The 25585-nt window shown below is 58.9% G+C and overlaps 1 protein-coding gene across 8 annotated transcripts; it reads left to right on the top strand.

Moving 5' to 3' along the window:
* PARVG (parvin gamma) lies at positions 1–25166 on the top strand. 8 transcript variants are annotated; one of them, XM_021091071.1, is made up of 14 exons: positions 1–10; positions 858–1088; positions 2820–2914; positions 4231–4295; positions 5575–5677; positions 6330–6470; positions 7578–7693; positions 9122–9177; positions 12416–12438; positions 14645–14703; positions 14936–15004; positions 17111–17212; positions 24281–24353; positions 24841–25166. In XM_021091071.1, the coding sequence occupies exons 3-14, from the start codon at positions 2836–2838 to the stop codon at positions 24948–24950; spliced, it is 996 nt and encodes a 331-aa protein (XP_020946730.1). In that variant the 5' UTR covers positions 1–10; positions 858–1088; positions 2820–2835; the 3' UTR covers positions 24951–25166.

Raw genomic sequence — 25585 nt, 5'->3', positions numbered from 1 at the left:
CAAGGGCACAGTAAGTATGAAGACTCTGAGGCAGGGAATAAAAGGGTTGTCAGGTGCTGGGAGGGCGTGAGGGTGGGCGAGGTCAGGAGAGGAGGATGGAGAGGTAGCTGGCAGGTCCCCCGGGACCTGGGGGCAGGCTCTGCAGGCTGGATTACACTTGCAGAGCTGTTGGGTACCGAGGGTGCATTTTGGTGTGCTGAGATGTGAAGTGCGTCCTCTGGGTATTTGTGGAGAAGAGCTCAGGGCAGGAGGTGGGGCATGAGAGAAGCAGGCAGAGCGGGTCCAGCCAGGAGGCTCCCTTGTGGTCCAGGCGAGAGGAAGCGGGGCCTGGCCAGGCTGGGCTGAGGCAGGGGTGCAAGGAGCTAGAGAGACAACGTGGAGGCAGAGCTGAGTCTGCTGATGATGGAACGGGGGGCTCCCCAGCTCTGGCCTCAGGGACTGGCTTGGTTTGTGATTCAGGAGGGGAGGGGGGAGAAAAAGAAGAAATTTGCTTTGTTTTGCTTTTTAGGGACGCACCTGCAGCATATGGAGGTTCCCAGGCTAGGGGTTAAATCAGAGCCACAGCTGCTGGCCTACGCCACAGCCACAGCAACCTGGGATCAGAGCCACATCTGTGACCTACACCACAGCTCACAGCCACGTCGGATCCTTAACCCACTGAGTGAGGCCAGGGATTGAACCCACATCCTCAAGGACACTAGCTGGGTCCTTTTGTGCTAAGCCATAATGGGAACTCCGAGAAAGAAGAACTATGAACGTTGAGTTGCCTGCAAGGCGTCTGGGGAGCCCGGAGGTGCGGCTGAGCTGTTGGCGCCCCGGGACTGAGCTTTTTTCCGGTGGGGCTGCGGTGGCATCAGTTTCAGAGCCTCTGGCCCAGCAGCCCCGCCAGGAGGAAGCTCCCTGCAGACGTGGCCCAGCGGGCCTGCAGCAGCCACAGGCCCCAGAGGAAGTGAGCCGCTCACCCCCGCCTCTCGCCGGCCCCTGGGGCCCCCGGCGACCTGGGAACCCGGAACCTGCTTTGGTTTGGAACCTCGGACCACCATTCGAGATCCGTGGCCTTCATTTCCTGGTGTGGGCGAAGCAGCCAGGTGAGTCCTCGGCTCTGGGGCTTTGTGCCAGGCCGGTTGTCATGCTTGGTGCCCTGGGCTCCCAGAGAGGGGGCTCCGAGGGGCCTCGGGGAAAGGAGGCCAGAGAAAAGGAGGCCAGAGAGCACAGTCTTGGCTGAGGCCGCGCAGGGAGGGCTCCGGGCAGAGCAGACCCTGCGCCCCATTCCTCTGCCTCCCTTGCTTAGAGGCGGTGGCCCTCCCGCCCCTGAGGCCCAGGCAGGCCAAAGGGCACTGTCCCGCCTCTCATGTGGCCGGGAGACGTTTCCCTTAAGCCCCATCATCCCCTCTGAGCTTCATCTGATGTGTTGGGTAGAAAGGCTGCCCAGTCTTCAGATGAAAAAACTGAGGCCCAGCTCAGGGCAGGGACTGCCCCAGGCTGCTGATGGCCAGAGGCAGCTCCCAGGTCTGCATCCACTCGGCTGCCATTGGAGAGCGATGAATTCAGCCCCTCTTTCTAAAGAAGCATCAGGACCAGAGAGGGAAGAGTGTTTGCCCAAAGTCATACAGCCAGACGAGGAGAAGCCAGCCTGGAACCCAGTTTCCTGACTCCCGGGCAGAGGTCTTTCTTCTCCCTTAAATGGAACCCTGTCCAAAGGAGGCTTGGGAATTCAGGGCATGGAGTCTGCCCGGGGCTGGGTCCTCTCCCCTCCCACAATTCAGGGCAGGATGGAGTCCCAGTGTCATCAGGCTGGCTGCCAGGTACAGGGGTGGCTGCAGCCCCTTCCAAAGCCTGTCTCACCCCAGCCCTGGGTCCTGCTGCTCTAGCCAGGCCCCGCCCCTGTGGACCAGAGCCAGCTGCTGCTGCGTGAGGCCCATGCCCCAAAGGTCTGATGGGATGGAGGCGCTGGGGAAGCCCTGGGGGCAGGAGAGAAAGTGTGGGGGCAGGGCTGTCGCCAGCAGGAGAGGAAGTGAGTCCCGGGGAACAGGAAGGCGACGTTCTGAATCTGCCTGGCCCTGGGCTGGGACCAGCCTGGCACCCTGCCCAGGGCGAGGACGAGGAAGGGCGCCTGTGGGCTCTGTGAATGCCAGCCCTTCCCAGGAAGTGAAGAGACCCCCAAACCACCAGGAGAGGCCGAGGCGACAGGCCCCATCGTGGAGAACCTTGTTCAGAACCGGGGCCGGGCAGGGCCAGGTCTCTGTCTGGGAGCCCAGCCTGAGGGCCAAATCTCGTTCACTACCCAGAGGCTGCGGTATCACTCTGTGCTCAGCTCCCCCCTCAGGTGGGCTCGGGACCCAGAGAGGCCAGGCCTGCTGTCCCCACCCCTGCCCCTGCAGGAGCCCCTGGTCTGTAGAAGCACCTGTCAGTGTGTTCACCAGAGCTGGCCCCCACGCCAGCTCCGCATGGCGCACCCAGATCGCCCCCCTGAGCCCCCACAAGCTCGGAAGGGTGGGCCTTCCTGTGTGCTGCAGGGGAGCCGTGGGCTGGCCACACTGCGCCCACCCGCCTGCCAAGGCTTTAGCTCAGGCTGTGACCTCAGCTGCTGGCTTTCTCTGCCCAGGGGTCCAGCAAGGATTGTCTCCATAACCTCTGCTCACCAGGGTCCAGCAAGGATTGTCTCCATACCCTCTGCTCACCAGGGTCCCTGTCCCCTCGCCTAGGCAGCGTGGTGACATGTCCACTCAGAGCCAGCTCCCGCCCTCTCCCCAAGCCTCAATGCACAGAGCAGTTTGGGGTGACTTGATGCTGACCTCCTCTGTCCCCAATGTCCCCAGGGCTGGCGAGGCAGGGATGGAGCCGGAGTCCCTCTACAACCTGCTGCAGGCCCCGGGGAAGGTGGACCCACCGGCGGCAGAAACACTGGCACAAGGTGCGGAGCCGGGCGGGTGGAGGGGGAGTCTGTAGCAGCGGGCAGGTCGTGCCGGGCGCTGCCGTGCCTTCCATGTTGCCAGCCGGACACCCAGTTCTGCCAGCCCCTGCCTGTACCTTCTGCTTGAAACTTGATCCCCTGCTTCTGGAAACTTCCACAGTTGCCCCCATATCGCTCGTACCCCCAGTCTCTGGGTTAAGAGTGACGTGGATGAAGATACTCGTTGCTGTGCGTGCCTTGGTCCAGAGCCGCAGGGCTGACCTCATGAACTGGTGTTCTCGGTTTATACACGGTTTAAGCTGGAAAGCATCACAAGGAAAGTGGCCATGGGGGTGGCAGGGCTTGGGGTTGGAAAAAACATTTCTTTTTTGTTTTAGAGCTGGTTTAGAGCTCCTTAAAATTCTGGCGGCAGAGCCGGAACATGGGATGATTCTGAGAGGCAACGCATCGGCTCCAGGGAAGGGCCACGGCCAGTCGTGCACCCCCTGCCACCCCCGCCCCAGCATTTGTCAAGAGCCCGCCCCCCACTCGGGTCAGAAGCCATGGGCTGGGGGAGTGCTCCCAGCCCTCCGAGCGCTACCCTCGGAGGTGTTCAGTGTCTAGAAGTCTCCAGCCAGGCCATGTGAACACAGAGATGATACCGTTGCGGGTTCGGGCAAGGCCACCCCCACGTGGTGACTCAGTTTCCCCCATGGCCCCAAGTCCTTTGGGACTAGATGATGTCAGGGGTCCCCCCTCGGCCCTGACGTCTGTGGGTTCCGTGGGTTAAAAACTTGTGGGAGAAGCTGACCTGGGCCTGAGGGCTCAGAGGACAAGCCAGGGGGCCTCAGTGTCCTGCCCAGAGCTGGGAGCCGGATGGATGCGGGTGGACCTGGCCTCGGCTCCCTGGAGCCTGGGAACCTGTGCTTGTCTGAGCTGTGGCTCCTTCTTAAGCGCATGGTGGGGCTGGCGGGTGAAACGCAGGATGCCCTGTTTGAGGCGCCCTCCAGATGGACCAGACGTGGGTTTTGAGTTTAGGGTACTCCCCAAATATAAATATGCAGGAAGAGCTGCAGGTCATAAGGGAAATGAAGAAGGGTGTCTGGGGAGGCAGGAACAGCACGGCTCCGGAGGGGAGGTGCAGAGGACCCGGGGTGTCTGGGAACCCAAGCCCCTTTGAATGTTTGGTGCTCACAGTGTGTGTGTGTGTGTGTGTGTGTGTGTGTGTGCGTGTGTGTGTGAAGCAGGAGGACAAGTTTCCCCTAGAGGGTGGAGGAGCAGCTCTGGGGGTGACCTGCGGGGTCCCCCGCACGCGTCACGCTCACCTCTGCTTCCAGGAGAGAAGAGGAAGTACCTGCCCCCCACCTCCCGGAAGGATCCCAGATTCGAAGAATTGCAAAAGGTGGGGCCGTCTCTGAACCTCGGAGTCTTTTTGGCCTGGCCGCCTCCTCCCTCCCCGACCTCAGCTTGCGGGGGGCGTGGGGGGGGGGCATCCCGCAGGCCCCTGCGAAAGCCGTTGAGGAACATTTATTGAGCGCTGCCTGTGTGCCTTCGCCGACGCGATCCCAGCCAGGCTCGCCTTGGTTGAGGGAATCTGTTTTCCCCCACGTCCCGGGGACAGATAGTGAGGCTTGGAGGAGTGACCTGATCTGTTGGGGACACACGTCTGGCCAGTGACAGAGCTGAGGTTTGACCCAGGTTCTTGGCCCCATATCTTGTGCTCTGTCTCTGGCTCAGCCGCCCAAGGCAACCGACAGCTGGCCAAGGGGGCAGAACATGTGCCAGTCGCCTGGGTCACAGTACTTTTCTTGGCCAGGTGGGCATAGGCTTAGGGCCTCCGTTTCCCTCTGTCCTACTTCTCTCATCTCTACGGGGCCTTTCTGTTGCCTCCTCCAGGGAGGCCTCCTGGCCTGCACCCCCTTTGACCCTGTGCCCCAGCGAGGATGCGTGGCTTATTTGCCTTCCCTTTCCTCCTCCCTCTCGTTCCCTCGATGCCTCCATCCATATTCCCTCTGTCAGGCACCAGGACAGAGAGGAAACCCTGGCGAGGGGCTGACATGTCATCTTAGTTTGGGTTCCTGCAGAAGCTGATCCCGAATTAAGGATTTGGGTACACAGAGTGAGTTGGGAGGTACTGGCAGGAGACGGGGAGAGGGTGGAGAAGAGACAGGGCAGGAAGGAGCCACCCAGGTAGGTGATGGAGCAGGTGATGGTTGTTGGAGCTCAAGCCTGCTGGGCGGCGCTGAGAGTCAGTGTGGAGCTGGGGCGGAGGAGCTGGGGTTCTAGCCACTAAGTCCCATGTAGCTCAGACTGCTTCCTTAAAAGAGACAGGGCGCTGCTTCTCTGCACATGTAGCATGTTGAGGATGAGCAGGGGGTGCCTGGCCTCCAGGGACAGCCCTCCAGCCTTGTTGGGGTCTGCAGGAGGGGTGGGACACCAGCGCCATGTCTTACTTAAACCTTACACAGGACAAACCCCAGCCGGCAGTGCCCAGATCCACCGGAGCTGAGGGCAGACCTCTCTCTCAGGCTGGGAGATCAGGGCGGGCTTCCCAGAGGAGGTGATGTTTGACCTGGCCTTGAAGGATGGTAGGCGTTGACCGGCAGGAGGAAGGCTGAGCTAGCCCAGGGAGGGGCCGGGTGAGACGTGGCCCAGGGTCAGGTGTCTCTTGGGCCCGGCAGGCACTGATGGAGTGGATCAACACCGAGCTCCTTCCTGAGCACATCGTGGTCCGTAGCCTGGAGGAAGACATGTTCGACGGGCTCATTCTGCACCACCTGTTCCGTAAGTGCTTCCAGAGCCGGAGTCCGGGAGGGCGGGAGTGGGTGGGGGGCGACTCCTGGGGGCCTGGTGCCTGGGGCTCTGCCTATGGGCTTTAGGGCAGTGCCAACCGGCATGGCCTTCTAGCACTTGCCACGGAGCAGGCGTGGTGCATCTCAGAACAGCACCATCCGGTCGCTACCCCCATTTGACAGATGAGGAAACTGAGTCCTGAGAAAGCCTGGTGATTTGTCCAAGGTCTCGCCATGAAGAAAGCGGGGGAGCTGGGGGTCGTGGCTTTAATCGCTAGGCCACACTGCCCCGCAGGAGTGAGCATGTCGCTGGGGGTGGGCCCAGGGTGGTCGAGGTGGAGGTGCGCAGTGGCCCATCAGAGGGCGGCCCAGCACAGTGGGTTAAAGGATCCGGCGCTGCCATAGCTAGGTTGCGACTGCGGCTTGGATCTGATCCCTCGCCCGGGAACTCCCTACACCGAGGGGCGGCCAATAAAAGAAAGAAAGAAAAAAAGAGCCCTGGCGTTTGCCCAGTCCTGCAGTCCGCGGGCCCCTGCGTGGAGGGGCAGGGCTGTGGGTCTTGCCATAGGGGCCCCAGCTGTCCCCTCTCCCTCCCCAGCCTTGCCCCTCCTCTCCCTCCCTCTGACTCCTGCTCCTGCCCCCAGAGAAGCTGGCGGGACTCAAGCTGAACGTGGAGGAGATTGCCTTGACCTCGGCCAGCCAGCGGCGCAAGCTCACGGTGGTGCTGGAGGCCGCCAACAAGAGCCTGCAGGTGGAGGAGTCGCAGGCCAAGTGGAGCGTGGAAAGTGCGTGGGCCTCGGCTCCCGGGGTTGGAGTCGGGAGGGCGGGGGCAGAGAGGGGGCCGAAGCACGGCCACAGGCATAGACAGTCACCCTGAGAAGAAGCAGCCCTGCATGCTTCTGTCCCCCACCCCCGCCGGGGGGGCGGGAACGACCCCTCAAAGCCCAGCTCAAGGTGACAAGCGCAGCCATTGCTAACCAAGTGCCAAGGACCACCTGCACACCATCTACCTTGTCAGGTGGGCCCTGACCGTCCCACTTCATCAGTGGACCTAAGTTGTACCTGCACCGCCTGCTCTAAGAAGTGGGAGGGTGCAAAGCGCCACCCCGCTAACCATTTACTATAAATTTCCTGCCATTCCAACCTCTACCTCCTCCCCATTTTCCAGATGGGAAAATTGAGGCTGAAAAGAGTTGAGTAGCTTCTCCAAGTCTGGGTGACAATGAGTTCCCACTGGGGTCTGCGGTAGCGAACCCGACAGTAACCATGAGGATGTGGGTTTGATCCCTGGCCTCGCTCAGTGGGTTAAGGATCTAGCGTTGCTGCAGCTGTGGTGTAGGTCGCAGTGGCGGCTCCAATCAGGTGTTGCCGTGGCTGTGGTGTAGACAGGGACCTGCAGCCCCAGCTCCGATTTGACCCCTAGCCTGGGAACTTCCCTATGCCATGGGTACAGCCCTAAAAAGACCAAAAAAAAAAAAAAAAAAAAGACACACACACGCCAAAGATTGGGTGACGAGGATGCAAGCATTTTCAAACCCAGTTTTTATTGGACCCCAGCCACTGCCTTTGCCAGTGTGTTTCAAGTTTCATCCAGCTATTGGTATTTGTAGCCCTGGCCTGGAATTAAGTCACATTCAGCTTAAATCTAAAACGTGTTCAGCCAGGGCCCGCCTGCAGGACATGTAGCTGTTTAAAGAGCGCTGCCTGTGAAAAGCCTTGTCCACGCCATGGACTGTGCCCTTGGGCTGTGTTTGCAGAAGTGGGATAACGGGCAAAGTGTGACTATTTTTAGGTTCTAAATGTAGATCTCCAGACCTCTGCTCTCCAGAAGGCTGGACACAGAGCTCCTTGGCCTGCAGAGGGGGCTGACCTCGTGCCCTCTCCCCTCCCAGGCATCTTCAACAAGGACCTTCTGGCCACGCTGCATCTCCTCGTGGCCCTGGCCAAGCGCTTCCAGCCCAGCCTGCCCCTGCCAGCCAACGTCCAGGTGGAAGTGATCACCATGGAGGTAGGAGCCGGGCACCAGAGGCGTCTGCCCGCAGGCCCAGCATCTCGGGGCTGCATCCCCGCGCCCTGGATCGGGGTGCTGCACGGGGCGGGCTGAGATGGAGTGGGTGCCAGGGAGCCCTGAGAAATGTCGAATCCCACCAGGACGGCAGGGAGAGGCCGGGGTGGAGATGTGGGCGAGGGATGCCAAGCGTCCACGAGGAGGTCTGTGGGCCGGCCAGCCCCCCTTACTCAGCAGATGGCACCTGCCTGGGTGTTATGAAGGTCCTGGCTGACGGCCGCCCTGCCACTTGGGCCATAAGTGACCACCTGTTCACGCCTTTCTGAACCCTTCATACCCCTGGGCCACTGCCCTTGTGACTGTGATGGTCTAAGCCCCGGACTCAGGGCTGTGACAGTGGTTCCAGGGGCCTTCTGGGGCTTTCTCTGCCCACGAGGTTCTCTCCCTGCAGCACGTGTGGGACTCCAGCAGGAGCTAATGACACAGGAGTCCCCGTGTCCTCTCTCAGACCCCGAGCACCACAAACAGAGCCCACCTGCACCCGATCCCCGGTCTCCCCTCCCCCAGCCCCTGGGTACCCGGGAGCAGCCTGTCTTCCCTTTGACCTGCTGGACAGAACGCACCAAGTGCAGCCAATTCAGGACAATTCATTCTCACTTTTCAAAACCATTGATATGAATTTTCTGCTAAGCAGGGTCTAGGCTTCGCTTACAAGTAGGCAAAGCGGAGGTGACTTCATCCCTCCATGTAGTCACGCATTCATTCATTCACCCGCTCACTCATTCATTCACGTGCTCACTCACTCATTCATTCACCCGCTCACTCACTCATTCATTCACCCGCTCACTCATTCATTCACCCGCTCACTCATTCATTCACCTGCTCACTCATTCATTCACCTGCTCACTCATTCATCCATCCACCCACTCATTCATTCACCTGCTCACTCATTCATTCCTCCATCCACTCATTCATTCCTCCACCCACTCATTCATTCCTCCACCCTCTCATTCATTCGTCCATCCGCTCATTCATTCATTCATCCACCCACTCACTCATTCACGCACTCATTCATTCGTTCATTCATGTACTCATTCATTTTTTCAATGACCCACTCACTCATTCCTTATTATTCAGACAGCGCGTGTCTACTGATGCCCTTTGAGCCAGGCACTGGGTGGACAGTGGGGATACCTGGGGAACGAGGCAGACATGGTCCCCACCCTTGTGGGGCTCGTGGCCCAGGGGCAGGACGGTTACACTGGCCACTGTGAAAAGGACTGCCCGGAGGCCGCCTTGAGGAGGGGCTGAGACAGAGCAAACTGGGTCCCTTGAGACTGTCTTGGCCACTCGTGTCTTCTCTACTGGCAGGCATGGGTCCTAGAATTTTCTAGTATTATTCCATTCTTCCCTCTCCTTGTTCCCTAGAGCACCAAGAGTGGCCTGAAGTCGGAGAAGTCAGTGGAACAGCTCACTGAGTGCAGGTGAGAGAAGGGCCAGGGCAGTGGCAGAGGCCAGGCCACCTGGGGACTGGGGTACGGCCTGGGGCCAGGGACAGATCTGCCTGACCTTCTTGCAAGGGGCCTCCACACTCTGCCAGCCCCTCTAAGCACACGTGGCCCAAAGGGACCCTCCAGCTCGCTGGCCCTCACACAGCTTGCCCGCCTCTGCCAGCTCGTTTCGCCTTCTGCACAGCCCAGCAAAGCAGGTAGAGACGGGGTCAGAAGGGGCCCTGGTCCGCAGTCCTGAGGTCATATCACAGGCACTGGGGGCCAGGAGAGACCCAGAACTGGGGTCTCCAGACCCTGACACCACGCTGGTTCCCTAACATCCGGTGCGCAGTTGCTACTGGGCGTCCTCACCTGATCCACGGCAGCGAGAGGCCGCACGGGCCTGAACCCTACACCCCGACCGCAGAACCCCGCAGCCTCCCAGTGTCGGGAGGCAGGGGCAGAGGTGCTCACTCATACCGCCCGTGCTTAGCAAGCACCTACTGTGTACAGGTGAGGCTGTATCCTTGAGTGCCCAGCTTCGCCAGCTGTTGGCCTGAGCTCCGGACCGTCTGGGCAAGCAGGACCCCGGAAGTGGCTCCGTCAATGTGCTCCCCACCCTGCCTCCCAGAGGGAAAGGCCCCCGGGGCAGTCCTGGCAGCAGTGCCGCCCACACCCGGCTGCTTTGCAACATGAAAACTGCAGAGCCCTGGGGTCCAGGGAGAAGCAGGGGCTCCCACTAGGCTGGGTGGGTCTTTAGGAGGGCCTCAGTGGAGTGGGGCCCGCCTAGCCTGAGGCCAAAACTTGGTACCACCTCGGGGGTGAAGGAAGCCATACATGAGCCAGGGACCTGCCAGATCCCAACACCCAGCTCTATCCTTCTCCAGGCAGACGTGGCCATTTTCCACTCCTGGACTCCCCTTTGGTGACTTCAGTTGGCCTCTTGCCACCTGTGGGCTCACACTTCTGGGCCCCCCTCCCCTAACCCCTCCTCCCCCTGTTCCCCAAGTGGAGGCCTGGCCCTGCGGCAAGCCCTGGGTTTGGGATGCAGGCTCTGCCCCATGAATGGTAGCCTCTTGGTACCGGCAGACTGTTTCTCGTCCTTGCAAAGTTGCAAGGGCCACAGAGGGGCCCCGGCTCTGCCTGCCAGGCAGGAGGTCCCCCGATCCCGCCACTGGCTGCTGCCTCGCTTCCCCACTGGGCGGCCCACCCCTGTCTCCTCCAAAGGTCTTTCTGGGTTGGTCTGAGAGGGAGCTCCTTGCAGGAATGTTGAGGATTCCCCTTTCTTGTCTAACATGACTGAAGACCTACTGTGCACAGGGTACGGGGCTGATTTAGCTCCTTTGACTCTTTTTATCCTCACCAAGGCCAGTTCGGTTCACCTCCGCTTGCAGGCTGGGCAGCCAGCCCTTCCTGGGCTGGAATCCGGGATCTGCCGTGTGTGAGCTGTGTGCCCTTGGGGAAGTCACTGCCCCTCTCTGAGCTTCTTTACTCTCTGTTGGGGCTGTTGTGCCGGTTAGAGATGAGCATAGGATGCCTGTTCCCCCTCCTGTATCCCCCCAGCCCTGAGGACCCTGCGGCATCCACTGGGAATGGGATGGTGGGAAGGGCTCAACCCACCGCAGGTTGATGACACGCAATGGCTGAGGCCCCACCAGGTGAGCCCAGCGTGGCCAAGGGCAGGAGGAAGCAGACCCCTGCTGGTTTCTCCTGCCAGCGGGTCCTGTGCACTCGCTGGCCCGTTTCCCCTTCTCAGGGACACGCCGGGAAGAAGCCTTGTTCCCTTCCCACTCGGTGAAGCTTAAGTGACCTCCCAGCCACCCAGCCGCTGAGCGACTCTGCACCGGCCCCGCTGAGCTGAACTTCGAGTGCTGAGAATGAGTTTGGGGAGCTTGAGAGGCACCGTGCGGGGCACGTTCACGTCCACCCCATCCCTGCCCCCTTCACAGCCTTAAATCACCCTCTCAGGCCCCTAGAAGCTTGGAAACCCACCTCCGGCTCTTGGCTTGTGTCATGGGCAACACGGGGACACCTGCCCCTCCTGGTGGCTGCCTTTATGCTGGACTCGGGGACTCTGTCTCACGCACCGTCTCCCCCCACGCGGCCCATCTCCCTGCGAGCGCCAGGGTCGGAGGGGCTGCCTGGCTCTCCAGGGAGAGCTGGGCCTCCTTGGGGCCTGGAACCTTGCTTCTAGGGGGTGGGGTAGGGCTGGGGCGGAAAACTGAACAACAAAGCCAAAGGAAATCCTTTCAAAAATGATAAAAAGAGCGTGAAAGAAGCCAGACATTAAAGAGTATGTAGTATCTGGGAGCTCCCTTTGTGGCTCAGCGGTACTGAACCCAGTGAGGATGCGGGTTCGATCCCTGGCCTCGCACAGTATGTTAAGGATCTGGTGTTGCCACGAGCTGTGGTGTAGGAGGCAGAGGCAGCTCGGATCCCACGTTGCTGTGGCTGTGGTGTAGGTGGCAGATGTAGCTCCATTTTGACCCCTAGTCTTGGAACTTCCGTATGCCGCAGGTGCGCCCTAAAAAGCCAAAAAAAAGAGAGTACATACTGTCTGATTTTGCTTCATAGAGTGAAAGAGACAACTAATGGACGGCCAGACAAATGGGGGTGTCAGGGATGGGTGCGCCCCTGGGCGTGCTGGGAAGTTCTGTGCCTTGCTGGGTGTGGCGACTGCACAGGCGTGTGCATGTGTCAACATGGACAATTTTTGAAATTAGGACTTGTGCATTTTAATTGTGTGTAACATGCCCCCCCAACGAAAACAGCAACCACACAAAGGACACGAGGCAGATGTTTCTGGTCATGGGAGCCTCAAGGAGAGAGTAGGGCCCTCTCCGGCCCTTTGCGTTCCACCAGGGCCCTGCCTGCTTACAGAGCTGCCCTCTGGGTTCTTTGCCAGCCTTGCCACTGCCGAGCCTTGTCCCATGAAGCGACGATAGGTCTGAAGATTGATTGATTGATTGATTTCTTTTTAGGGTCTCACCCGCAGCCTATGGAAGTTCCCAGGCTGGGGGTGGAGTTGGAGCTGTAGCTGCAGCTCCCCAGCCACAGCAAGCCAGCTAGCAGCTGGCAATGCCAGATCCTTAACCCACTGAGCGAGGCCAGGCATCAAACCCACATCTTCATGGATATTAGTCAGGTTCTTAACCCATGAGCCACAGTGGGAACTCCCGAAGATTTGTTTTTAACCACGTGTTTGCTTTTCCCCCTCTAATTTTCCCTTTAGCACAGACACGGACCAAGCTTCGAGTGAGTATTTTAATAATGGAGGGAAAACTTTTTCTATTGGATACGTGTTGAGACGGACGTGTAATGATAAAGGGTGGATTGCTGGGGGTGCTCACAGTTCCTTGTCTTGCTCTGTGTATCTCAAGCCTCTGGTCACTTTGTCCCTCCTTCTGTCTCTCTGTCTGTCCAGCGATCTGGCTGTTCCTTCTCATGACACGGCTCATAGGGTAGAGAGATTAATAATTTCCATCGGAGGCAACTATGGAGTTGTTCAGAGTGTGGGCTCTGGAGTAAGGCAACCTGGGTTCAAACATGAATCCCCCCACTTGCTAGCCATGTCTGTGTCTCCGTTTCCCCATCTGTAAAATGGGCTTAATAATGGCACCCACCTCTTAGGCTGGTGGTAGGGTAAAAGATACTTCGTGAATGTGCTTAGCACAGAGTATGTGCTTAAGAGTGATGGATCACTGAATTGGCTGCTACTTTTGTGATAGAGCTCTTCACCAGGAGACTGTCTGAGCCAGCCATTCGTTCTTTCATTTATTCATTCCTTTTTCAGTCTACCTGGCCAGCTGGTAATTCATCCATCTGCTCGTGCTTACACCAACCCATCCATCATCCATCCATCCACCTAACCATCCATCCATCCATCCATCCACCCATCCACCCATCCATCCATCCACCCACCCGTCCTTATACCAATCCATCCAAAATCCATCCTTTCATCATCCATTTATCCCTTCATCCATCCATCTATTCATCCATCCAACAACCCATCCATTCATTGTCTATCCGCTTCCCCATCCATCCATCAGATGCATCCATCCATACACCAACCCATCCATTCATCCATCTATTTATCCATCTGTCCATCCATCCATCCAACAACCCATCCATTTATCATCTGTCCATCCATCCATCCTAGCATTATTTTTCTGCCGCTTAGGACGCAGGGCTGTGTGGGCAGGGGGTCTACAAAGACATCTCACCTGCAGGTGGAAATAAGGACTGGGAAGGGGCTTCTGAGAACAGGGGCTGAGAAGGGCTGAGTGGGGTAAGGAAGGAGAGGGGCGGTGCAAGGGAGGCCGGTCGGATGTCTGGGAGAAGCAGCCCGAGGACCCGGGGGTCGCCCAGGAGCGGTGTTTGTTAGGGCGCCCCTTGAGGCTGGGTCACACAATAACGGGCAGGGACTCAGAACAGGACCCCCTTAAAACCATTTCTAGCATGTCCATCCCGTCCTGGCCTGAGTCATCGGAGTGCACATCTGCCTCTCAGTTCCTGGCTCTTTCAGGGACATAATTTCATTGGCCACAGACCAAGACGTCTGAGATGGACTGCGGTGTTTCCACCGTGTTTACCAGTAAATAGAGAATTTTAACATTCTTGATGCTACCTGGTGTCAATTTTCCCCCTTCACTAATGACACAGTTGAGGCACAGAGAGGTGGAGTGACTTGCCCAGAGTCACACAGCTGCCAAGTGGCAGAATCCCAAGGTTAAATTCTCCCACCCAGTTGGGTGTTCAGGACCTGAGGACCAGTCTTCCCTGGGGGAGGTGTGTCAACGACAAAGAGCAGGGATGCAGCTTGTGGGTAAAGGGCCTGAGTCTGAGGCTGGACCAGGGGCCTGGGTTGCTAAGATGCTTCCATGGCCATGGCTCAGCTGCTGAGGTGCTGGCCTTTGGTGTGCTGACACTCAGGGAAGGCTGATGCTCTGATTCTGCCCATCCTCAAACACTGGGGAGGAGACCTATGGGCCAGGAGTCAGCCCGGCGCAGGTCCCTGCTCAGCCACCTACTGCAGCCCCAGTGGTCTTATGGGTGGAACATGGAATTGGGAGCAGGTGGGGCAAGTTCCCAGAGGACGGGATGGTGGCATCCGGGGCAGAAAGTTTGACCGTTATTTCAGTCCTACTGTGTGCACGGCCACCATGACAAGTATGTTATCTTCTCCCAAATTAGATTTTTGCAACAATCCCACCTCGTAGGTATCAGCCATACTTTGCAGGTGAGGAAGCCAAGGCACAGAGAGGGGAGGCGATTCCTTTGGGGCCACACAGCCAGAGGAGCAGTGACACAGACCCAGGTCTGCTCTTTAATTCAAGAACCTAGAGCTAAAACTGCAGCTCCCTCCAGGCTGGTTATTCTGAAAAACTTTGGTGGAGAAAAGTCCCCGTTAGGCACAAAGATAATAGCATCGTAATGAGGGGTTTATTGGCTCTGTCTGCAGAGGATGTCTTTGATGAATTATTTAAGCTGGCTCCGGAGAAAGTGAATGCTGTGAAAGAGGTAAGAGGGGATCAAAGCTCCAAGCACAACTCCCACCAGCCCACCCACTGCCCGCCTGCCTTGCATTGGGGGTGGGGGCGGGGCAAAGCGGAAGAAGCCGGGCCCTCGCTCTGCACCTGCTGCGCGCGGAGTGGGCGCCACGGGTGGGCGATGTGGGGGTTTTCTGTGAGCCCACGTGAGAAGGTCGCAAACCCCTGCTGGGGGCCGGGTGCCCTCGTTTCCCCCCGGGTAGGCCATCATGAACTTCGTCAACCAGAACCTGGACCGCCTGGGCCTGTCTGTGCAGAATCTGGACACCCAGGTAGGGACTCAGCTGTGGGGTCCGGGGCAGCGAAGGACTGGGGGGAAAGCGGCCCAGTCCGTGTGGCCTGGGGTGTGTCCCCTCTCAGAGCCCTGGGGTCTCCTCTCCATCGGGGGTGCTGCCGGTGGGCAGCATCGCCCATTAGGGGCACGGGGGAGGGGGCCCCAGGGGGTGGGGACCTCGAGGTTCGTCTATGCTGTTGTTACTTTTCATTGGGCGATAACCATCTCTCAGCTCTTTTTGCAAAGTGACTCTCAGGCTATCTGCTCCCAAGACGCAAAGCCCTAGAGGTTTCCCTAATTGCGCTCGCTCCGTGTTTATTAGGCTGTGCTGTGTGCCAGGCAGGGTTGTAGGTGCCAAGGCAGCCCTGTGTCTGCAGCCCCCCCAGAGGTGCTCAGCCCACAGCAGCTGACTTACACTGAACGGTCCTGGGGCAGGAACAGAATCTCGCGAGAACAGCCTCCCACGGTGGGCTGTGGCCCTTCACCAGGATGCTATGCCTGTGGTTTCCCTCAACACAGTGGGGAGCAGAGAGGCTGAGAAGCTGGCCAGCCCAAGGCCTTCAGGGGATCGAGCCTTCTGGACCCCGGGTGCATTAACTGGACGTGGCGGTGGAGGTGTTAGGTTACCCGGCTTCTGCTCACACCGCATGGCCGGGGGCAGGTGGCGAGGTCAGATCTGGTTACTAAATGGCTTACGGTGAGCTTAGCCAGAGCAGCCAACATTTCAGGCACAGCCTGACATTAGCCAGTGAGGAATGGGGTCACTGTGCCCCTGGGCCTGGAGCTGAAACTGATAAAGTTCACTCTGTACTTGGCCCTGAGCAAAGTGCTCTGCCAACAGCCACTCACCAGATCCTCCCAACAACCTCCTTAGGTGGGAACTGATACTGTGCTCTTTTATAGATGAGGCCATGAAAGCCCAGAGAGGTTAATTAACTTGTCTGAGGCCACACAGTGATTAAGTGGTGGACCTGGGATTTGAACTCAGGCCGCTGAGGCCAGAGTTTGAGCTTCCTCGTCATCTCACGCAGCGGCCACATGAGACGTCTCTGTGTGCTGTGGTGTGGTGATAGGGCAGAGTGGAGTTAGCGGACGCTGAAGCCAGATGGGCACCTGCTGGCCCCCAGGCTCTGAGGCCAGCTCCTCTGCCTTGGCTGTGTGGTCTTCTCTGAACCTCGGCTCCTCTTCTTTTAAAATGGGTACGAAGAGACCAGCCTTGCGGAAGTGTGAGTAACGAATGAGGCGATGAGCCTCTGGGGGTTGCAGGTATCACCTGGCACCCTGTGGACACACCACGAACGATGCGTTTGTGGTTTTACTGTATTTTGTGTGGGTATCAGCAGCATGAGTCCTTGGGTTTACATTCTGCCTGTTTCCTCTTTATCGTTCCCTTGGTAAAATGATGGCATTTGGAGAATTACGGCACAGGCAAGGGTGGCATTTGGAGTCGGTGGGATAAAGGGGGATATTGCGGTCCCTGACATTTGGGTGGTGTCACCAGGGACTCTCAGCAGGAACGATTTCAGGCCAAACTAATAACATGGAACAGATCTAAGAGGAGGCAGTGCCATTGAAGACTTTGAGCGGTGGTTATTCCTCCAATACCCAAGCTGATGTTCTGTGTCTTTGAAGAGATCGAATAGGGTTATATTAGCATAGGCGGTGCTGGTGCTGGGTTGACAGTGTCATCTCTGAACACGCAGGCGGAACAGACAAGCATGAACGTGGCAGCCGGCAAAGGACCCAGGCGTGCTGTTCTCCGCCTTTTCCTGACGGAGTTATTTTACACTGAATGCTGTTTTCTCCTGTGCTTCTGTAGCTCGTGGAACAGCACGTGATTTAAAAAACGATTTGAGGCTCTTTCACGGAAAATGTGCAAATAGCCCGTTTTATTGAGCACGTGCTCGGTGCTATTAGGCCGCCGAGGATGGCTTTAGATCTGCCGCTGCTTCCAACAACACCGCAAGGTTGGGGAGGTCACCCCCATTTCTCAGAAACGAACCAGGGGCTCAGAGAGGCTGTGTGACTCTCCGAGGGCCACACAGCTTGTAGAAGGCAGAGTGGGATGCCCCTGGCTCTCCGCCTCCAGGTCCCTCCCTTGTAGTTCGCAGATGGAGTCATCCTGCTGCTGCTGATTGGACAGCTGGAGGGCTTCTTCCTGCACCTGAAGGAATTCTACCTCACTCCCAACTCTCCTGCGGAAATGGTAAGTTTTCCAAAGGCTTCCTTGCCGGCCTGCCTCTGAACAGACAGATGCAGGGAACTGGCACGACCAGTCGCTACTTATTCGCTGTACTTCACCTCCAGGTGAAGTGGAGGATGGAGGAAACTTGGTTGGTTGGTTGGTTGGTTGTCCGTATGTCTGCCATCCATCCACCAGTCTCACCTTTGACCCTCAGGTCTGTCCACTGGGTTGCGCTTTCACCCATCCATCCAATTCATCCACTCATTCACCTGCCTGGTTATTCATCCATCTACCTGCCCATCCACCCATCCACCCACCCATCCATCCATCCACCTGCCCGCTCATCCATCCATCCATCCATCCACCTGCCCGCTCATCCATCCATCCATCCATCCACCTGCCCGCCCATCCATCCATCCATCCATCCATCCAACTACCTGCCTGCCCATCCATCCATCCATCCACCCATCCATCCATCTACCTGCCCGCCCATCCATCCACCATCCACCCATCCATCCATCCATCCATCTACCTGCCCGCCCATCCATCCACCCATCCATCCATCCATCCATCCATCCATCCATCCACCCATCCACCCATCCATCCATCCATCCACCCATCCATCCATCCACCCATCCATCCACCTACCTGCCCGCCCATCCACCCATCCACCCATCCATCCATCCATCTACCTGCCCGCCCATCCATCCACCCATCCATCCATCCATCCATCCATCCACCCATCCCATCCATCCATCCATCCATCCATCCATCCAACTACCTGCCTGCCCATCCATCCACCCATCCATTCATCCATGCATGCATGCATCCATCCATCCATCCGTATATCCATCCATCCATCCATCCCTCCATCCATCCATCATGTATCCATCTGTCGACACGCTCATCCATCCATCTACCTGCCCACTCACCCATTCCCCCATGCACCTGATCCCTCATTTTCTGAGGTCCTTCTTGTGTCCACAAGGACCATAAAGTCCCACACAGCTTCTGCTTTTGAGGACCCCTCAGCCTACACCCACGGTACTCTCAGTGATGGATGGTCTTCCTGGGCCTTGATGAAGTATGTTGGTTCATGGTGGTTGGGCCAATGAAGGACCTGAAAGGGAGCATGCTTAGCAGGATCTGCAGGAGTCAGGAGAGGTCTCGCATGAGAGGCGGCGCGTGAAGTTGACTGCGGCGTGGTTTGCAGAGTTAACTGGGGAGGACGCCCCCAGGGGAGGGAGCAGCATCAGCAAAGGCTCGGGTGTTCCGGCCTCATGGGAGTCAGGAGTTCCCACATGGAGCATTCATCTAGGCAGGAGGGCCTGCGCCGAGCTGGGGAAGGGTGATGGAGAGACCGATGATGCTGGTGGAAGGCACAAGGCGTCAGGTCGGACCGCTCACAGCCTCTGGGACCCTGCGGGAGCCCGCTTCCCTCCTCTCCTCCCTGGCCTCACCCCTCCCTGCCCCCAGGCCCCACACGGGGAGCCTCTGAAGTTCCTCAAGGTTGTCGTGCTCTCCTGCCTCTGGGCTTTTGCACAGTCTGTTCCCCTGCCGGGAATGACCCTGAAGTGCAGGATACCTGCCAGTGAGCGGAAGGGATTCTCATGACTTGCTGAGGCCCACGGGGCCAGGACTCACCTGGTCACTTGGTTCCGTCTCCAGGCAGACGTGGCAGTGGAAGGAGAGGCCGGGGCTCTGGGCCTGCTCCAGCCCAACTCACTGCCTGCACCTCAGGCTTCTTGTCTCTAAAATGGGCTCACCGTTCCTGCCCTGCCCGCCCTCCAGGCCACACAAATAATAAGAAAGAGTTTGGAGCATCATGCAGTAGAAGTACCCAGAGGCATGTGGTCCCTGGTCCCTTGGACCCGCCCAGGACCCCAGGTGGGCAGCTTCTCTCTGTCCACCCCGAGGTCCTCTGGCTCAGAGGCAGCCAGGGCTGGAGGCCATCCCTTTGTCTCTCTGCAGAGAGAACACCAGGCAGGCAGCCTTGGTGCCCATGCCCGGTGCCAGCCCTGGGGGGCATTTCAAAGATTTCTGTCCCCTTTGATGTGCCCATGGTCCTGGGGCTGGTTCAGATCTCATGGCCTGCCTGGAGGGTGCAAGACTCACACCCATGACCCTGGCCCCATTCTGGGCTTGGTCTCTGCCTGGCCCCCCACAGATCCACAGCCCTGCCTGGCCCTGCTTCCAGCTGCAAGCCTCACCTCCTAGGTTTCCTGCCACTCCAGGCCAGCCCCGCCAGCCTCACTGACTCCTGGCCACATCCTCCCTGCCCACCTGCGGTCCTCACGGTCTGGGCCTCTGGCATCTCCAGGTCTTTCCCACACCATTCTCTCCACTCAGCCTGCCTCCTGCTTTGCGCCAACCCACTGAGCCAGGCGGTCCCCTCTGAGCTCCTGGGCATCCCAGAGGCCCCTGAGCCACGGCTCTGCTCACGTTCTCTTACCTGCGTCTAGCCTCAGCTGGCCCTCCACCCCACTTCTCTGCCACTCCCCACCCCTGTGAGGGGGGCGGGGAGGGAGAAACGGAGGCCCCAGAGGCCTTGGGATGTGCCCAGGGCTGCCCAGCTGCTCGGTGGCCGGTCTGACACCAGGACCAGCCTTCCGACCCTCAGCCGGGTCCTTCCCTGTGGCAGGAAGATGCGATCTCTGCGAGTGTCATTTCCACCTTCCCAGGAGGCAGGGGTGCTCTCGACTTGAAGACTGATGCGGGGCTCAAATTCCCAAGGAAGAGGAAGAGCCCGCTGGAGCAGTGCACTGTTCATAGCTCTGGTGGTAGCAGAAACAGAAGGCAGGCCCTGCATTAGTCAGCTGTCGCCATGAGAGTGCTGTGTAACAACCACCCCAACAACTTCACTTAGGACTGCAATGGTTGGTCCTCACGGATCTGCAGGCTGTGGAAGCTCTGGGCTTGGCTGGGCTCCATCACTCACCTGGGTTGGGCTGGGCCCCTCCGGTGGTTCAGCTCTGCCATACGCCTCCCATCCTGCTCCTGGGATCAGCAGCAAGCCCGGCCTGGTTTTCTCACAGCCACATAGGGGACACAGGGGCCAAGAAAGGCACACAAGGCGCAGGCTCAGACCTGGCGTGTCGTCACTCCCTCCTCACCCTGTTGGCCAGACTGGGCCCCGCGGCCTTGGTGCGGAGGCTGGAGAGTCTGGCGGTGGGCGATGCAGAGAGGAGGCAGCGTGGGGCCAGCGGGGGGCTCTCCAAGGACACTGCGGATGGACTTGCCCACTCCTCCTGGAGTGGGGCCTCTGACTGGGAACCGTTCCCATCCCCGTTTCTCTCTGAGGAAATTGAGTTCAGAGAGGGACAGTGAGCTGGTCAAGGGTGCACAGCCCGTTGGGGTCACAGTCAGACTTGCATCCAGGCTGGTTTGTCTCCAAAGCCAAAGCTGCCTCCCTTCTCCTTCCTGGAGGGGGGCGGGGGCGAGCCCTCTGGAGGCCACAAGGGAGGCTTGCTCGGAGTTGCCGGGACAGTGCAAGGGCTTAGGTGGGTCACATCGAGGCTGAGACTGTGGTGCTGCCCCTCCATCCAGAAGGCAGGACCCTGATGCGTGAGCAGTGGGGTGAGAAGATGGGGCCAGAGGATCACATGCAGGCCAAGGAGCCCCCTGGGGTGAGGGGCTCAGGACCAGGACCCAGAACAGCGGTGGGACCCTGAACAGCAGTGGGACCCAGAGTGGCACTGGGTCCCCTCTTTGTTGGGGCTTCCTGGGGCATCAAGTCCTGTGCCCCGTGTTTTGTCCACCTCCAAACCCCAGTTATAAGCCCGGGACGAACGTCCTGACACCTACGGCCCCTGCGCTCAGCCGGCTTGCCGCCTCCACCGATTTCAGAACCAGCTTCTGAAGATGAGGCACCTTCCACACGGGGGGAGAAGCCAAGCCTCGCAGCTCAGACCCCAAGAATGCATTTTTTTCTGGCATATCGTTGGAACTCCCCGCTGCAGGAACGTGTAATAAATGTGCTGACGAGGTCATTAGCTGAAGAGGCGGGAACGACAGCCTTTTCGGAAGCTGGGGCACCCGAGGAATTGTTATCTGGCCAAGCAGCCTCTGGAAATTGAATTTCTCGTTATCAGACCTTCCAAGAGAAGCAGGCACGGAGGAGAGAGGCGATCATTTGCTCGGCAGAAATGAAAACACCAGGGGCAGGAATCTGGCTTCTCCCCACATGCAATTACTTCTCCCCAGGACGATCTGAATGCATCCTTCTGGGTCGTAACCTTCTCTCAGCTCCTCGAAACGTGGTCGTTCTACTTTCATCTCAAACTCTGTGCAGAAGAAAAGTGACGCTTTGTGTGCAGTGTGGTGGGATCGGTCCGCAGCCTGGGGCGGCTGCTCCTGGTCAGACCGTGCATCGTGAGGAGCGTGACCCACCGAAGCCAGCGCGATCCCTGTCCCACGGTCGATGGCAGCAACCTGCAGACTCCACCAGGGCAGGCGGTGGTTCTGGTTCGGCTCCGGTTGCATGGCCAGCACAGAGTAGAGACACAATAAATATTTTTTAACTAAGTAGATAAACAGTGTTTCCAAAACACTGGTCCCATGAGGCGCCCTGTGACAAGTGAGTCCTGTGGTCAAATCACTTGGAAAACATGCAGACTCTTGAAGGCTCATGATACGCCAATGACGTATTCAAGGCTCTGAAAAGTCCTGCAGCGGAGGATTTCCATGTGACTTTGTTGAAGCCAATGTTTCCCAAAGCCGTTTGGCCACAGACTTCTCCCTTCTGTGCCCTGGACCCCGCTCTGGGAGAAGCCGGCTTAGAGAGAGAGTCCGTCAAAGGCAGGGCTGCCAGGTGGGAGAGCCCCGCCTCTGCGTCTTGGTCTCACTTTTCCTTCCATGAATCCTGTGAATAGTGTTGGTGATGAGAATGAGATCAATAGCAACCGTTGCAACCCTCATTTTCCAGAAAGTCCCAGTCCGGGGGGAGACTTGGGACCCGACGTGCGGTGGAGGTCTGACCCAGTTGCTCCAGTTTCCTTCCATCCAGTCTGGACACCCCCAGAGCCGTGTCCCACCTGTTTGGGAGCGTTGGCACTCTGTGACAGCCTTGGTTCCTTCCTCTTGATGGGTTCCAGAGGGGACAGCCCTGCTGGGCTGGTGACCTAGCCTCTGCCACGCTCTCTCTCTTGCATCCTGGACCCAGTTCGGCTGCTCTGTCCATCTGATGCTCCAGTCCTTCCAGCGGACTGGAGGCCCCTGCTCACTCTGCCTTCTGGGCTCCTGTGATCCCTGCATGGCCATCGGTGAGCCAGCTGCCATGGAGGACTGAGCCCCGGGTGCAGCAGGAGTCCCTGGGGATGGGCCAGGCTGCTTGCCCTGACCTTGCCCTGTGTCCTTGGAGCAGGATGCGGACCCACCCCCTTTCCCCTGAGAGAGAGTTCTTTCTGGGGTCCCCCGGGTCTCCCACACCTCTCCCCTCCCAGCCCTTGTAGGAGCCTGGTCAGCGGGCATTTGCAGGGAGGCCCTGGTCCAGGCCAGGCTCCTGCTCAGGCTCGTTATTCCACTTTCAGTCTTGCCTGTGGTTTCAGTTCTGTGTCCACCATCACTTTTGACCTTCACAGCAGCGTGGAGAGGCATCTGGAAGATGCGCTTTTCTCCTTGTACAGATGAGGGGACAGAGGTCCAGGCAGGAGGTGTGCCTTGTTTGACCTGTGACTTGGGACCTGTTGGGGGCTGGTGTGCCGACCTCCAGCCCAGAGCTGCCCTGACCAGAGGCAGCCTAGACAGGGCTGGCTTCCTCGGATGGGCCTTGCCCATCTGATGCTGTGCCCATCGAGCCTCTAGGCCCCTGGCCAGGTTGCCATGGGAACGGTCCATCCTGTTCGAAGCGGGCTTTGGGGCTGGGATGGCCCACGGATGGGGAGGGAGTGGACCGGCACAGCTGTCCTCCAAGTCTGGGACGTCCAGCTGGCATGGAGGACCCGTGGGTGCCTGAGACCATTGAAGGAAGGACCTGCTTAAGGTCACAGGGACTTGGGGACTCAGCCAGCTTTCGACTGTCCCTCCCACACCCTGTTTCTCCCACACTCGGCTGCTGCCCCAGGGAGAAGGGCAGGGTCTTTCCAGGGAAACTCGCCGTGAAAAGGCAGGACTTCACCAACAGAGGGTCTGCCCTGAGCCGGGGGCTGATGGGCTCCCTGAGGCCCCCCCACCAGGGTCCCTCCGCTTTGCAAGTGGAGGCCCAGAGGTGCTACGGGACTTGTTCGAGGTTACGCAGAGCCCGATTCCGGATCTGAACCCACGTGGGCCTGACTCCGGCCCGGGAACTCTTGGTAGTGCGGGAAGCAGTGTCTCACACCAGCCTGGGCAGAGGGGTGGCAGGAAGGGCAGGCACCAGGCAGGGCGGCTCCTCCAGCCCCCAGCCGGCTTTGCAGGCTTCAGAGTGGCGCAGAGCTGGTTCTAGCACTTTCTTTTTTTTTTTTTTTTTTTTTTTTGTCTTTTGTCTTTTTGTTGTTGTTGTTGTTGTTGCTATTTCTTGGGCCGCTCCCGCGGCATATGGAGGTTCCCAGGCTAGGGGTTGAATCGGAGCTGTAGCCACCGGCCTACGCCAGAGCCACAGCAACGCGGGATCCGAGCCGCGTCTGCAACCTACACCACAGCTCACGGCAACGCCGGATCGTTAACCCACTGAGCAAGGGCAGGGACCGAACCCACAACCTCATGGTTCCTAGTCGGATTCGTTAACCACTGCGCCACGACGGGAACTCTGGTTCTAGCACTTTCTGTCTTGTGAGTTCAGATCACCCCCATGGCCACTCTGACCCTCCGTTTCCTCCTCTATGTTTTCCCCGGGGGAACTCAGCTGCTTCTGAGGGAGTCTGTGCTGCACACGGGTTTGGGGGCTGCATGGGAAAGTCGGGATGAACCCATGCTCCTTTCCCTGGCAAAGTCCCCTCACCTGGCAGGACTCATCCCCGATGTCACCTCCGCCAGGAAGCCCTCCCTGATCTCTGCTGGGTGCCTTCCTGGGAGACCGCCTTTCCCACAAGAGGTGGCCTCCCTGATGCATGACAGCTGCTGGGTGGGGCTGCCTCCAACTGTTGACACCTGATGGGGGTCTTGTTGTCACAGCTGCACAATGTCACCCTGGCCCTGGAGCTGCTGAAGGACGAAGGCCTCCTCAAATACCCTGTCAGCCCCGAAGGTGAGTGTGGGGCCCACGTGGGCAGCTGGCCCCGGGTGAGATACACAGAGTGGGGCACAGGGCAGGCGGACAGCTGGGTTGGTGCAGCCTCTTGCCTGGCACGGCTGGGCAATGAGCGTTTGCTGAGCTCTTCTATGAGGGGGCACCAGGCCTGCAGCGTGGGGGACGATCCTGGGGAGAGGGCATGGGAACCAAAGTCCGGCGGGGGGCGCTGTCCAGAGCGCTCAGACCTGGAGGAGGTGCAGCTTTGGGGGCTCCACAGGCCGGTACAGGAAGGACTGGATGGGGGGTGGGGGCTGCCGGCAGGGCCAACTGAAGGGCCCTGGGACTCAGGTCTGGCTTGACCAGCTGTCCAGTTTGCCAGGGATTGTCCGGCTTCAGCCCTGAGGTCCCTTGTCCCAGGCAACCCATCAGTCCTGGGTGAACCCAGATGGTTGGTCACCCCCGTCTGGGCCTGACGGCTGCCCGGCTCTCCCCCTGCCCGCAGACATTGTGAACAAGGACGCCAAGAGCACGCTGCGGGTCCTCTACAGCCTGTTTTGCAAGCACAAGCTGAAAGAAAGCGCGGACGGAGTGCCCAGGGGATCCCCAAATTAACCCTCAGTGTCCCCCAAAGCTGCCTCTCAGAGACCCAGCTGGAGGGCCCAGGGCTGCAGAGGGATCCCCCACCTCGCCCTGTGCGGCCAGCCCCGGGGCCTCCTATTCTTCCTGAGGATCTGTGGTGCGCCTGCGCAGAGCCCCCGCCCCCCATCTCCTACTTCCATCCGTCTGAATATCTTTGAACCCACTAGGCGTGGATTTGTTCAGAGCCAACCTCTGGCCTTGTTCAGTTTATTTTAACAAATGTATTTCTGGAGTGGGGGTTAGGGGGGTAGCCGGTGTCCCGGGAGGATGCCTGAGTATGAGCTGAGCCTGCATGCAGCCCCCCCTCCCCATGGGGCGGGCATGGGAGGTGCCCAGGGCCTCCGAGGCCTCTTCCGGGGTAGCTGGAAGCCCTGACATGCTGACCTTCACGGGGGCTGAGGGTCTGGCTCCGGAGCAGGTGTCAGGGCTGATGGCAGAGGCCCACCTGCTTCCCACGTAGGGTGATGGGCCCCAGCGTCACCCTCCAGGGGCAGGATCCCCACGTGGCTCTGAAACCAGGCCCCTGTGCCTCTCAGGAAAGTTGAATCCGTTACTTGCCAGAAAAGCGAGGCCCAGGCTCACACCTACGGCTGAGCGTTGCCCAGAAA

The sequence above is a fragment of the Sus scrofa genome, chromosome 5 (assembly GCF_000003025.6).
Source record: "Sus scrofa isolate TJ Tabasco breed Duroc chromosome 5, Sscrofa11.1, whole genome shotgun sequence".
In the NCBI taxonomy this organism is placed as follows: Eukaryota; Metazoa; Chordata; class Mammalia; order Artiodactyla; family Suidae; genus Sus; species Sus scrofa.
The sequence above is the reverse complement of the archived record's forward strand: the minus strand, read 5'-3'. Positions and strand labels throughout refer to the sequence as shown.

Bases quoted from the DNA above. Each gene is read 5' to 3' on its own strand.
- PARVG (XM_021091072.1), top strand. From the start codon at position 4,074: ATGTTTGGTGCTCACAGTGTGTGTGTGTGTGTGTGTGTGTGTGTGTGT. The intron at 6,471-7,577 runs GTGCGTGGGCCT...CTCCCCTCCCAG, and splicing joins GGCCAAGTGGAGCGTGGAAA to GCATCTTCAACAAGGACCTT. The intron at 17,213-24,280 runs GTAAGTTTTCCA...TTGTTGTCACAG, and splicing joins CCAACTCTCCTGCGGAAATG to CTGCACAATGTCACCCTGGC.